This window comes from Lactuca virosa, chromosome 2 (genome assembly GCF_052849685.1).
Source record: "Lactuca virosa cultivar CGN04683 chromosome 2, Lactuca_virosa_CGN04683_v6, whole genome shotgun sequence".
In the NCBI taxonomy this organism is placed as follows: domain Eukaryota; kingdom Viridiplantae; phylum Streptophyta; class Magnoliopsida; order Asterales; family Asteraceae; genus Lactuca; species Lactuca virosa.
Genome location: NC_136427.1, coordinates 93,256,703 through 93,269,900, shown reverse-complemented (window position 1 = coordinate 93,269,900; position 13,198 = coordinate 93,256,703). Strand labels below are relative to the sequence as shown.

The 13,198-nt window shown below is 34.5% G+C and overlaps 1 protein-coding gene across 3 annotated transcripts; it reads right to left on the bottom strand.

Annotated features, from left to right (window-relative positions):
* Positions 1–5,064: 5,064 nt before the first annotated feature.
* On the bottom strand, positions 5,065–9,368 carry LOC145159289 (zinc finger CCCH domain-containing protein 46-like). Of its 3 annotated transcripts, none has more exons than XM_079078229.1 (8): positions 8,220–9,368; positions 7,697–7,885; positions 7,420–7,599; positions 7,244–7,335; positions 6,891–7,094; positions 6,265–6,409; positions 5,996–6,172; positions 5,065–5,529 (listed from the first exon to the last, which is right to left on the bottom strand). In XM_079078229.1, exons 1-8 carry the CDS (start codon positions 9,218–9,220, stop codon positions 5,523–5,525), a joined length of 1,995 nt encoding a protein of 664 aa, XP_078934355.1. In that variant the 5' UTR covers positions 9,221–9,368; the 3' UTR covers positions 5,065–5,522. The 3 variants fall into 3 exon arrangements, with proteins under 3 accessions (XP_078934355.1, XP_078934353.1, XP_078934354.1); XM_079078227.1 differs by having other exon boundaries at positions 5,065–5,549; positions 8,220–9,367; XM_079078228.1 differs by having other exon boundaries at positions 5,065–5,549; positions 5,996–6,169; positions 8,220–9,365.
* Between the last annotated feature and the right edge of the window lie 3,830 nt (positions 9,369–13,198).

The following is a 13,198-nucleotide window of genomic DNA, read 5'->3' as shown; positions in this document are numbered from 1 at the left end:
TTTATGGATATCCCGTATTCTCCAAGTCAACTCAACGATCACAAAGTTTCCATTCACCACGTCGTGGTGGTGATCATCACGTCGTGGTGAGTGGGTATCAGCATTTTCTCAAAACACGAAAGTTGTCCGAAATTTTGTCTAATTTTCAGAACATTTTGAATCTCATCAATCGTAGTTAGGAATCATGAGATATGGCTAAAATACTGACGATGGGTCAAGCTGCCAACAACATCCTTTTTGCGTCTTTTTCAGCTCCGTTCTCCTCTTTTTGCATCTCTGCTCCCATTTTAACTGTAATTGAACATTTTCAAGCATATTAAGTATCATATATCTAAAGATATAACATTTTAATCAAATATATTAAGATAATGGCCTAAAATATATAGTTAAATAAGGTCATATCAAAAAGCCTTTTTCGGTTGATGCAACTATAATAAGAACAGTCAACAATATTTTGTATGATAGAGAAGAAAATTTATAAGTGTTTATCCTTTTTAAGAAATTTAGTATTCCGTTAACGGTATTATGTTCAAGTGGTAAATGTTTTTGTAACAATTTGAGTTCGTCAAATAAATCATCAGCATTGATGTCCAAGATATGACCATTTTGCAACATCTTTTCAAGATTTTTACAACTTTCATTTAACTCAGTAGTATCTAGTGACTTCAACTTTTCTGGTATGAATAAGAAACAAAAAATATCTTGATATCATTTGTATTTTTCAAACGTTCCCTCCAATGAACCAATAGTTTGATCAACTATTCACACAAAATATTCAATCATGAATGACTCATGAGATGATCTATTCTGATGACCCAACATCACTCTCGTCAAATGTATTATTTTTTAATTTTTCTTTTATTATTTTTGTCAACAAAGACCATATCAATTCCTAAATCAGAAGTTATAGCTCTCGCACAATCCAAAGCCTTGTTAAACTCATTCTCTCAATAATCCTTAAAAAACTCAAAATTTGCTCCCATACTACTCTTTGTATAGTCTGAGATTGCATTTGTTTGCTAGGGTTGTTTACTTTAACTAATATATGATACCATATAATCATACCAACTATAAAGACAAATTTGCCAAATTCATACTCTTTTACACAAGTAGCTTCATTTTTTATCTTTAATTATATATGTCTTTTCATCAACAAGTTTTTATATAGTTTTTACTATTTCAAGAGCTTGAATAATATTGCTTTCACACTTCAATTCAAATTTCTCACTTTATAGTTGACAATGACTTTAAAACGAGACTCTGTTGGGGAAAAGTAACTTATAGAATTTATGATTATATTTTGATATTTTGTATTAGATTTTGGGTAAAGTGTCTTTTATAAAATATGAAATCGTTTGGTAGAATTTATATTAGAACCAAATTTGTGTATTTCTTTGGATATAGATAATTTCTTTAAATTTGAGATAAATTTTGTAGTTTATGATTAGATTTTGATTTTTTTGATATTCTTTTATTTTTTCATTAATAAAATTACTTCAAGATTGCAAACAAATATTACATTATGTATATTAGTAACCGACATGGCTAATTTTTAATAATAATAACACATAAAAATATTTTTTTATAAAAATACCAACATCATACATATACATACATTTGTCCCAAAATTCGGAGGCCTCCTAAAATTGAAAGCGGGGTGCGACCGCACCGTCCGCACACCCAGGGCGGCCGCCACTGTGTGTTCGTAGGGATTGTGTTTGACGAACGTTGACTTAATTTTCACGACCCTATTTCTAGTTCTGGTATAATAGTATTGTATTGTCATGTGAGGCGACAAGTTTTACTTTTTATTCTTAGAATTTAGTGGCATAATGACAAGTATATCTACCTCAGCCGTCTACAATTATCAAACTTGTCAATTTATGCAAGTAACCGGAAAAAGCGATTGGGACTTGTAGAATCGCCTTAATTTACAAAATGTTAATATAAACAGAATACAAAAATTATTAAAATATTAATATTTAAGAAAAAAAATGATGTCATTTCTTGCGAATCGTCTGCCAAAACATAAAATCAGTAAAAAAAATAAAAAATTAAATGTTTGCAAATAATTAAAGATTAAAAACTGAGAAATAAAAATCAAAGGTCAATAGTATATATTTGGCAACTCGTAAATACCTATTTAGTGAAATGTTCAAATGCTGAAGTAGTGAGTTTGAGAGAATGGAATTATGTTGGTCACTTTTGACAAATAATTAATGTTATTATTGTAGTTCCATTATCAGTATCTTTTGTTTTTTTATTAATGTATTAGGAGTAAAACCCGTGTATTTCACGGGTTGATTAAAAAAATAAAATATTAAAATGTAAATAATATGTATTTTTTAAAATCAAATTTTGAAATAAGAAATAAAGAAACATATTAATTACAATTTAGTATAATATTTATAAAATTTTGATACTTTACATATATATAACTATAAGTATTATATGACTTTTTAATTTTAAAAATTGAAAAAAAAAAACCATAAATTGACATGTGAATATTATTTATTTAAAAATTATCACAAAATGACAAGTGTCAAAACTAATTAGAGATTGACATGTGGCAAAATTATCTTAATTTATTATAGTAGATTATTATTATTATTATTATTATGCTTTCTAATATTCTTTCAACCATATTCTAAGTTTTTCTAATTAAACCATGTGAAAAACGGCACCCAAAAATTTTAGGCGACAATCTTCGTATATATTAACAAAGGGATAATGACTTAAAAGGGTAATATATTTTTTGATTTGTACACATTTGGTCACTGAGTTTTTTTTCGTCTACATTTACTCCTTTAACTTGTTAAACTGTATACATTCAGTCATTATGACCGGTTACTCTAGGTTAGCCGGGAAAAATGAATTAATAGGGTAATATATTTTTCATTTTGTACACATTTAGTTCTTAATATTTTTGTACACATTTAGTCCTTAATATTTTTTGTTTCAAAATAAGTCATTTTTGTTTTTGTACTTATTCAATACTTATGAATGATTTATTTAGGTTTTTCTCACAACATCTTACGTGTGACAATCATTGATGAAGTGTTTGGGCTGTTGATGCTTGTGTCCATCGCGATCTCGATTGATCGGTTGCATAGGTCTTGTGGTTTGGCTTAGGTCTTGTGTTCTGAACGTCGTAACTTCTTCATACGATATCATAGTTTAACGATCTTTATATTCACGTGTTCGTTTTTTAGTCTACTATAACTTTCGTTAAGATTACTCCCGTTAAAATGTAATATATTTTTACTTACGATTTTATAAAAAAAACATCCATACATGTATTCATAAAAAACGTATGGATATAAAGATCGTAAGTAAAAATATATTGCTTTTTAACGGGAGTAATCTAAACCAATGTTATAGTAGACTAGAATACGAACACATGAATATAAAGATCGTTAAAACTCGAGATCGTATGAAGAAATTATGACGTTCAGAAAACATGATTCAAACAACTAAATAGTCGAGATCGCGATGGACATAAACATCAACAGCCCCAAACACCTCATTAATGATTGTCCCAAAATGTCGTGAAAAAAATCTAAAGAAATCATTCATAAATATTAAATGACTACAAAAACAAAAATGACTTATTTTGCAACAAAAAAAATATTAAGGACTAAATGTGTACAAAATATTAAGGACTAAATGTGTACAAAGTGAGAAATATATTACCCTATTAAATCATTTTTACCGGCTAACCTAGAGTAGCCGGTCATAATGACTGAATGTGTACAGTTTAACAAGTTAAAGGGGTAAATGTAGACAAAAAAAACTCAGTGACCAAATGTGTACAAATCGAATAATACATTACCCTTTTAAGTCATTATCCCATTAACAAACATACCATTTTTCTGATGCACAATTAATACACCTACATATGTAAATCAAGTGTTTCTCTTTTGTAGAAGTAACTTTCTCAAGAAAAAAAAATCCCCAAAAGTACTCAATAAAATATCCTGACATATGATTAAAACAGTTCATCGATCCATTTATTAAAACCATTATCCATTCAAACATACATGCATGACTTAATTAGAATAAAAAACAAACCCACCCTTCTAACACAAACATATTTTAGAATATAGTTTTCTTTTTAAAATCAAACTTGATATCTAAATATCAAAGCATTTGTACCATTGACCCATAATTGAGAAAGAAAACATGCCAAAACAGAAACGCACTAATACCTATGACAGCATAAGTCCCCACACACACATGCACACACAATTCAATATATTATATAGTATCTACACACATAACAAATAACTTTTAGTTTTTATTTATTGTGATGTAATTACTTGTACCCTATGCTTTAAAACTTGTACAGTGTGATTGAAGCCAGGAAGTCTGAGAGTGAAAGCAGTGTGGGTACCCTGAGATACCATTCAACTGTAGTGTCAGTACCCATGTGACTATGTGGACCTCTCCCCTCATGTCCACCCTTAAAGAAACCAAGAATGAGACAAAAGAGTCCCCTAGCCTATCCTTTATTCACATAAAGAAACACCCTTTCCGCCACCTACCATTCTTTTCACCATCCAAAGGCTATTTTCGTCATTTTCCCATTTCAAAAAAAGTTACCATTTCAAAAAGAACATTTTGGTTATTTCATCGTTCAAAGATCTAAAAAAGATGAGTATTTAGGACATTTACAAGAATCTTTATCAAACACCCATCTTTATTGATCGAAAAAAGACGACTATTTATGTATTTACCCATCCAAAGGGTATTCTCGTAATCTACCACGATCTGTCTCAGAAATACACATCTTTCGCTGGTCTTATAAAGATGACTATTTCATCGTTCAAAGGGAATTATATAAAAAGATGAGCGTTTACTATTTAGCCATGTAAAGGGCATTTAAGACATTTACGAGAATCTTTTTCAAAGATCGAAAAAAGATGACTATTTCGTATTTTCCCTATCGAAAGGGTATTATAGTAATCTACCACGATCTGTCTGAGATACTTATCTTTATGATGTCAAAAAGATGACTAAACAAGCAAAGGCTGTTTCCTCAGAGCACTAACACACAAAAAGAGATAACAGAAATGACAGCTTTACCCTTTTGGGGTCTATATATCGTTTTAATAGTCATATGCTTTCCCCTACCCTCAATCAACAAAAATATGTACACACAAGTACATCCACCATTCACATCCTTCTTAACACCTCAAAAGGAAATAGAGGGTAAATTTGTCATTAATTTCCACTACTAGTATATAGAAGTAAAAAGATAATAAAAAAAAGTACCTAATCACTACTACTACAACTAACCATTAGCTTCTTCTTCCACTATGCCATAAAATCAGTAGTTTTTTTTTTTTTGTTTCTTGTTTTTGGGAGATTTTTTCTTTTTCTTTTATGTATTGCATATTTGATATTATATGTATGGGTTGTAAGTATTGAAGATGACATTAATCTTGACCTCTATACAGCTAGAAGTAGAGGATCTTTTTCTCTTCAACTTTCTGCACCAAAATTCCTCCTTCACCTACATTTCAATGGCTTCTTGCCCACAAAAAGACCTGGTAAATATTAAAAAATCCCAATTTCACCATGAAAAAGGTTCACAAATAAATAAATGTAAACTTTTGTAGGGTTCTCTTACCTTGATCATGCACAATATAGGCCAAATTTCATTAAAAAAAATGTAGTTTGGATTTCTTTCTTTCTTTGGTTCAAAAAAAAAAATCGTATTTATGTCATTCAACAATTGAGAGTTGAGACTTCGATTTTTTTAAATCCAATAGTTCAAAATTTGGATTCTATAAAACCCAAAGAAATTTTTTTATGATTTAAGCATTAAAACTTTTTTATGATTTAAGCATTAAAACTTTGAACTTAAAAAAAATAATAATAATACAACTTTTGGTGTGGTTAAACCAAAAAAAAAAATTATTAGTGGTTTTTATGGAATTTGGCCAAAAATATATCAAAAAAAAAAATGTGAACTTTTGTGGGGTTGTCTAACCTTGGCATTTGAAAGTAACATGATTTGAGAGACGCCATGTTCAGGGCGGCTGAACTGGCGGCAGATGGCAGTGCTTCTGATTCTGGTAAGTTACTTGAGAACACAGAGTGGTTGTTAGTGGCGGTGGTTTTTGTAGGGGAAGCGAAGAGGTTATCTGGAAGGATGTGGTCGAAGCTGCTATATACACCAAAAAATTAATAATAATTTTAAGATACGATAACAAAAAGTTAAATAATTTATACAAAAAAAATAAAATAAAAAAATCAAACCTTTCATTGCTATAAGTTTCAGTAAGATTAGACTTGTCCTGCTTCTCATTGCTATTGTCATTATTGTCCCCATTTTCATCATTTACTTCTGACAGTACTTTCATTTCAGAGCCATCAGTACCTTGGATGCCACTGCCATTAACCCCTGCACCACTTACAACATCAGTATCTGAATCCAAGGGCATTTACGTCTTTTTGCACAGATAAAAACCGACATATCTACCCATGTCCCATCCTTTTGGACAAAATATTACAATGTCCGTCTCGTTGATATCAGTCTTGGTCTAACAATGATCAGGATATAAAGGGCATTTACGTCTTTTTACACAGATAAAAAACGATATATCCACTCATGTCCCATCTTTTTGGGTTCGAACAAAATATTACAATGTCTGTCTCATTGATATCAGTCTCGGTCCAAAACTCAGTGTCCGGTCTAACAACGATCAGGATCCGAAGGGCATTTACGTCTTTTTGCATAGAGAAGAACGAGATATCGACCGATGTCGCAGCTTTTTGGGTTTGGACAAAATATTACAATATCTATCTCGTTAATATCAGTCTTAGTCCAATGCAAGTCAAACACAGTGTCTAGGGTTTTAGCAAAAGAGAATATATTTATTTACCTTCAGAAACTTTATTTTCATTGTTGTCATTGGATGAAAGGAGGCTTTGAGAATGAGATACGTTGTGATGAAGGTGATGATTATTGAGATCATTTAAATGCATGTTCATTAATTTCCTATCTTGAAGATCAATTGCTTGTTGCAATTCAACACGATTCTCTAACTTTCTTCTCAACATCATCTCATGATTGAACATTCTTGCACCTAAATAGAGAAAACATTAGAAGTTTTTAACTCCAAAATGGAAGAAATAGCAACATACTTTTCACTTTTTTGTTTATTATATATAGTCTCCTACTTTCATTTCTTCTTATTATAGCATTATAGAATTATAATAAAAATCAATTTCTCACCAAAGGGTATATGATCAAAGGGTTCAGCAGCTTCAAGGGCAGTTGGACTCAAACAACTAGAAAAGTCGCCTCTATCATTCTGTTGATGCTTCCTACAAATGCAATTCAACAAAATGTGACAAAAATTCAAAAAGACAAGATAAAAAAAATATGGAAAGGAAATAGTGAAAACATACTTATCGGGTATTTTTCCCTTCTCTTTATATGGTTTAACAAGCACACGTGAATCACAGACAAAATGAGGGTTCCCTTTTGCCAAAATCGCCTTCACAGTTTCAGGGAGAACAAATGTAACAAATCCAAACATCCGTTTTTGTTGATATGGAATCCTTACATCTTGAACTGGTCCAAAGATACTTCACAACATAAAAAGAAATCTTTTATTTTTATGTTCAAAGTTTCATAACAAGAGAACATGCACTTGAAAGGGAAGAATTACAAATTTACAATTACCTGAAGTAATTTGAAACATCTTCTTCTTTAAAAGTGCTATCAGCTGGAAATGTTAAGTAAATTTGTCGAGAGCTTGAACTTGAATTCCCTAACCCCATTGCTGCAAAATCATGGCTATGGGGGCGAAATCGTCCAAATTTGTGAAAATCTTCCCCCATCATCAATGCTGCTGCTGCTGCTGATGGTGATCTTAAATGCAGCATCAACATAAAATTAAAGAGGATATTGAAATTATTAGTTGCCCAGAATGATAAAGAATCTTGTAACATAACTCGGTTTACCAAGAAACAAAAGAAAACATGTCATCTAGTCTAATTTATCTATTCCATTTCAAGAACATACAAAAAAAGAAAACAACCCTTAAAAGATTAACAAAGTAACAGACAAAGTGTTTGCAGAATGGTTGTCGAGAAGGAATCTAATAGAAAATCAAAAAGAAACTTTTTCTTCTTTTAAGCAAAAAAAAAAAAAATTACTTGAGGGTTTACAAATAAAGTAGCAAAATTTAACAAGATAACCATACCTAGGACTGTCATTGAGAAAGTTCATGCATCTGTTGAAGGGGAAAGGATGAGGTCCTCCTGCAGCCATGGCAGCAGCTCTATGCTGCTGCTGAATTGCTTTGATTCTCAAAAAATCTTCAATCCCATCGATGTTTCCGGTAGGAGACCCAACAATTGCGGTAGGTGAAGATGAACCCAGACACATTTCATCTCCAAGACCTCCATTGCCATGAATGAACTTGCAAGAAGTGCCATTTTTGCAAAACCCTCGAGCGTAATACATGCAAGGCCTCCACCCGCCTAATCCACCACCCAAATCGTCATTTCCACCACCGCCGCCGAAAAACATATCATTAACCGAGCAACTTCTTCTGTGGAAATGGTGGTGTGCATCGCCGCAATTACCTCCCTCGGCAGACCAATCAGTGGTGTTATTCGGGTACGGGAACAGAATCGAGTCACTCCGGCCACCGGGACTCACAATCGGGTCCATGAAGTCGCCATTCTTAGCGTTGTCAAGGAACGAAAGCTGATCCGTGACAACTTGCAGCCCGCTATTATTATTATTATACTCTTCTGTGCCGTCATTATAACTGTTGTAAAAAGAAGCAGACGAGCCGCCGCCGCCGCCGCCGTTAACAACAGAGGCGTATGAAGCTGCGCGAGGGCTGCTACGACGATCATGGAAAGACCCAGATGACGACCAAGGCGAATGAGGTGAAAGGGGAGAAGGGTTCATGTGATGAAACCCATTGTTCGGGATGATGATTCTTGGGGATCTTTGGTTACTAAAAGGCGACGGAGACGAAGGTGTAGACGAAGTGTTTGACGAAATGTCTAAGAAAGCTTTGGCTTGTTTTATGACAGAAGCAAGAAGGTTTTCAGGGCCAAAAGCTAACCTTATCATCTCGTTTTCGCCTTGGTCTTGTATGAGTATATAACCCATGATTTTGGAAGCGTTTTCTGGATCTATGTTTTGGATTCTAGACATCACCATTTTAGTAGCTTCGATTGTATCCATGGAGGTCACTCACTACTGAACTGCCCTTTGAAAAGGGGTTGTTCTCTTCAACTTTCTCTCTCCAGAAGAAAAAAAAGGTTTGATTATTTGAGAGAGAAAGACGGGGGAAGAAAGAAGGAAGAGGTAGGGTTTTTTAAATAAGGAGTAAAAACCTTTTTTACTTATTTACACACCAATAAGGCAACACGGACGAAGGACGAAGAGAGAAAGAGATATTGGAATGAAGCGGCTTGTTTTTGGGGAATGAATTATTACTAGACAGAATAATATACAAATATAATTAACAATATATTTTTAATGACCATTTAAAACGAAAATATTCATAACATGTTCTTTTGTCGTTTGTGTTATGATTATAAAATGGTAAAGAAATATTTCATTTGGATTAATATTTTATTTGTATCATCCCAATTAATCGAACTTTTAATTGTACATTTCATGTTATTAAAGTTTATAATTTTGTTTCATATGAATCTTTGAATTTTCATCGATTTGAATTTGATCGGTAACATATTAACTAGTCATCGAACATTATTGATATTTTCCTATTTAGGGTGTGTTCGGCAAAATTAACTGCTAGTGGGTAGCTTGTAGCGTTTTGTTAAACGCTACATGAAGTAGCATTTGGATTTGGAGCGTTTTGTTTAAACTAAACGCTAGAAGCTTGTAGTGTCGAACGAGACTTTCTGTTCAAAATGGAGCGTTTTGTCAAACGCTCGAAGCTAGAAGCTCTCAAACACTTCAAATGCTCTGTGTCGAACACGCCCCTAATAAAAAAAATCATTTTGGTGTCAAATGGCATCTCCTCAGCCCCACTTCAGTTTTTTTCCACCCAAATTTATAAAGTGAAGTACGGATTTTGCCATTCTACTACTTAAAACTCTCAGTGATGATGTGTGGGGCCTCTGCCTACTCCTGGTGCTCACAGGCAATTGCCAAGCTATAGGTGTTAGAGCCAACACCGCCCCTCCTGCCATACTGGGACAATCAGCCTTGACGTGACCTAGTTGCAAAGAAAGCATATCATCATCTCCACTTGCCTACAGTCTCGAATTTAGTGACCTTCCTGTCTACACTTAAAACTAAGGATGAGATTTAACCCGAAAATCGGACTGAAACCAGAACCGTTAGAACCGGAATATATAGAATCAGTTCTGGTCCGGGTTTAAAGAATACTTTATACGGGTTTTGGGTAATCCGGGTTTGGGTTCTTCGGGTCCAGGTAAACCGGGTTTAAGAACCGAAACCGGTTTTTGTGAAAAGATTAAAACATGCATATCTCATTCGTTTGAAGTCAAATCGGCATGCGGTTTTTCCAGCGTGTAGTTTAGAGCTTTTTCTTTTTTGGTTTTATATTCATTGACTTAAAATCCCCCAACGTTGGGATATCAATGCTGGAAATTTTTTGTTTTTCAGCTTATTGTATTTGTGAAAATTTTAAAACATGCATATCTAATTCGCTTGAAGTTGGATTACCATGCCGATTTTTCCAACGTATACTTTAGAGTTTTTACATAACTTTAGACTATAATTTTGTCATTTTGGGTCTCATATTCATTGACTTACATTCCCCCAAAGTTGAAAATTTTCAATTTTTCAGTTTTTTTTTTTTTTTTTTTGTATTTTGTGAAAAAATTAGATTATACATATCTAATTTGTTTCAAGTAGGGTTAGCATACGGTTTTCTCCAACATGTTGTTTAGAGTTTGTACATGATTTTAAACTATAATTTTGATATTTATGGTTTATATTCAATGACTTACAGTCCCCCGAAGTCCGGATATCAAAGCTGGAAATTTTCAAAGTTTAATCCACTAAGTGATTACCAAATCTTTGGTTTTTCCGGGTTTTCCGGTTCTAGACCAACTTTATCCGGTTCCACCCGACCCACTTTGACATTTCGGGGTATCCTGGTTCTAGACCCACTCGAGTCAGTACCACACTCAGGACCGAATCAGAACTGGTTCTTATATACCGGTCCAGTTTCTGGTCCTACAAAATCTCGTTAACTGGTTTTCAGGTTTTTCGGGCCGGTTTTGGACCCACTTTCATCCCTACTTGTAAAACATAGATGCAAAAGTATGATAAGCACCCTCATACGCCTTCACACACCTGCCACAACGAATGTGGCTCCTTTAACCTCCGAAGTGAGTATCGACAACTTTGAACTTCTTAGCCGCTGTGACGGTGCATAGAACTTCACATGCTTTCTTTTTCATTGTTGGCTCTCCAACTCTAGTTCCCTACTCTTGGTTGCAGTAACCATCTCAGATGGAGTATGACACCTTGCAACACTCACAAAACTTACATGTCCCAGTCCTTAGCATCTCAAAATAATGAGTCGTCTTCATCCTTTCAGTCGCAACATATTTCGGGCAGAACGGTGCCTTCTCCATGAACCTGTTGGTGATCTTTCTTGTATGTTCGAGAGTTCGATACTCTCGATTCACTCGCTCTACCTTTATCGGAGGCACATGATCCTTCCTAAACTGTCTTATAAAATCATCTAATGGCATGGCCTCAAGGTCGACCATAAAAAGGGATAGAATAACCAAGCTGTAACACCCGATTTGTCAGGTAAAGCCCTTAGCCATTTATTTCCTACATCTGGACCCTTGGGCTCGAGTACGCGGGGTGTACACATGGTACGTCGGGCGTACTCTAGTGGCTGCATGAGGTGGGGTGTCCCCTACGTATGTTGGGCGTACCCATACATACGCAGGGCGTATGCGAGCCAGGGGCAAAACCTAATTTTTAGGGTTTGCACCATATTTAAGCACATTAATTCCTTCACCTCTTTCATCTTATCAGCCTCCTTTGCCTCTTGATCCATATATCAAAACCCTAATCCATTTTCCAAAGAGATTGAGCTTGTGCTGTTTTTTGTGTGTGTGTGTGTGGTGCTTAGTGAAGAAAAAGAAAAAGAAGATTTGTGGGGAAGCATTAGACAAGAAAGAGCTTGTAGATCCATAGGTTACTCACCATTTCTGGCTTATTGGAGTTAAAAATCTCCTACCTTGATGACACCATGTGTTAGTTCTAGTTTAGGGCTTATTTATTCATAAAATGGTCCTTAAAGTGTTTCTTGAGAGTATGAGCTACTCATGGAGGTTATAATGATAGATCCTAGGGTTTCTAGTGTCCCTTGAGCATAAAAATGGAGACTTGATGGTTAAGTTCAACCAAACAAGAGTTGAAGGGGACTCCATGAAGTTAGTGTAATAAAGTCCAAGATTTGACCCTTTTAAGACATGCAAAATGTAACGCCCGGTTCCTAGTACGTATTTTAAATTTAAAGATTTTATGTTTTTACTCTGGGACTCGGTGAGTTAGAGGCACAACTCGTCGAGTAGACAATACTTTGGACGCGGGTTTTAAGTAACCTACTCGACGAGTCGGGAGCCCGACTCGGCGAGTAGGACTGTCTGGATGAAACCCTAATATTTAGGGTTTGCACCCTATTTAAACAACTTATCTTGCCTCAAACCAGCCCCCATCGTCCCTCTCACTTCCAGAAAGCCTTATCTCGAAACCCTAGAGCTTCTTGAGTGTTCTTGAGCCATTTTTGAGTATTTAGAGTTGTTTGAAGCTTGAAGGAAGAAGTGGAAGCTTGGGGGTTCTTGAAGAAGCAAGTGGATCCAGAGATTTTGCTCCATTTCCAGTTTATTCAAGGTAAAAAGCTTGAACCTTGACTTATCATTTGATAGATCTTCTTTAAGACATGGATCTTGCCATTTTTAGGACATTTCTAAGCCACCTTTGGGTTTGGATCATATTGTGGAGTGTTAGCTTCAGATCGGGAACCATTGAGGGTTCCCATGGCATAAAGGTGCCAACTTTATGGCCATGGGAAGCCCATGTATCTTATAAACCCCATTTTATAGCCTTTTGAGCCAAAACCCCCATGCATGGACATCAAGTTCGTAGCTTTACGTACAAAATGGACCCTAGGAGGTCAGATCTATGATTTGGATGCAT

Coding starts and splice junctions, on each gene's coding strand:
- LOC145159289 (XM_079078227.1), bottom strand. CDS start 9,220: ATGGATACAATCGAAGCTACTAAAATGGTGATGTCTAGAATCCAAAAC. Junction 7,095..7,243: donor CTTTGATCATATACCCTTTG/GTGAGAAATTGA, acceptor TTCTCTATTTAG/GTGCAAGAATGTTCAATCAT. Junction 5,550..5,995: donor TGTTACTTTCAAATGCCAAG/GTTAGACAACCC, acceptor AATATTTACCAG/GTCTTTTTGTGGGCAAGAAG.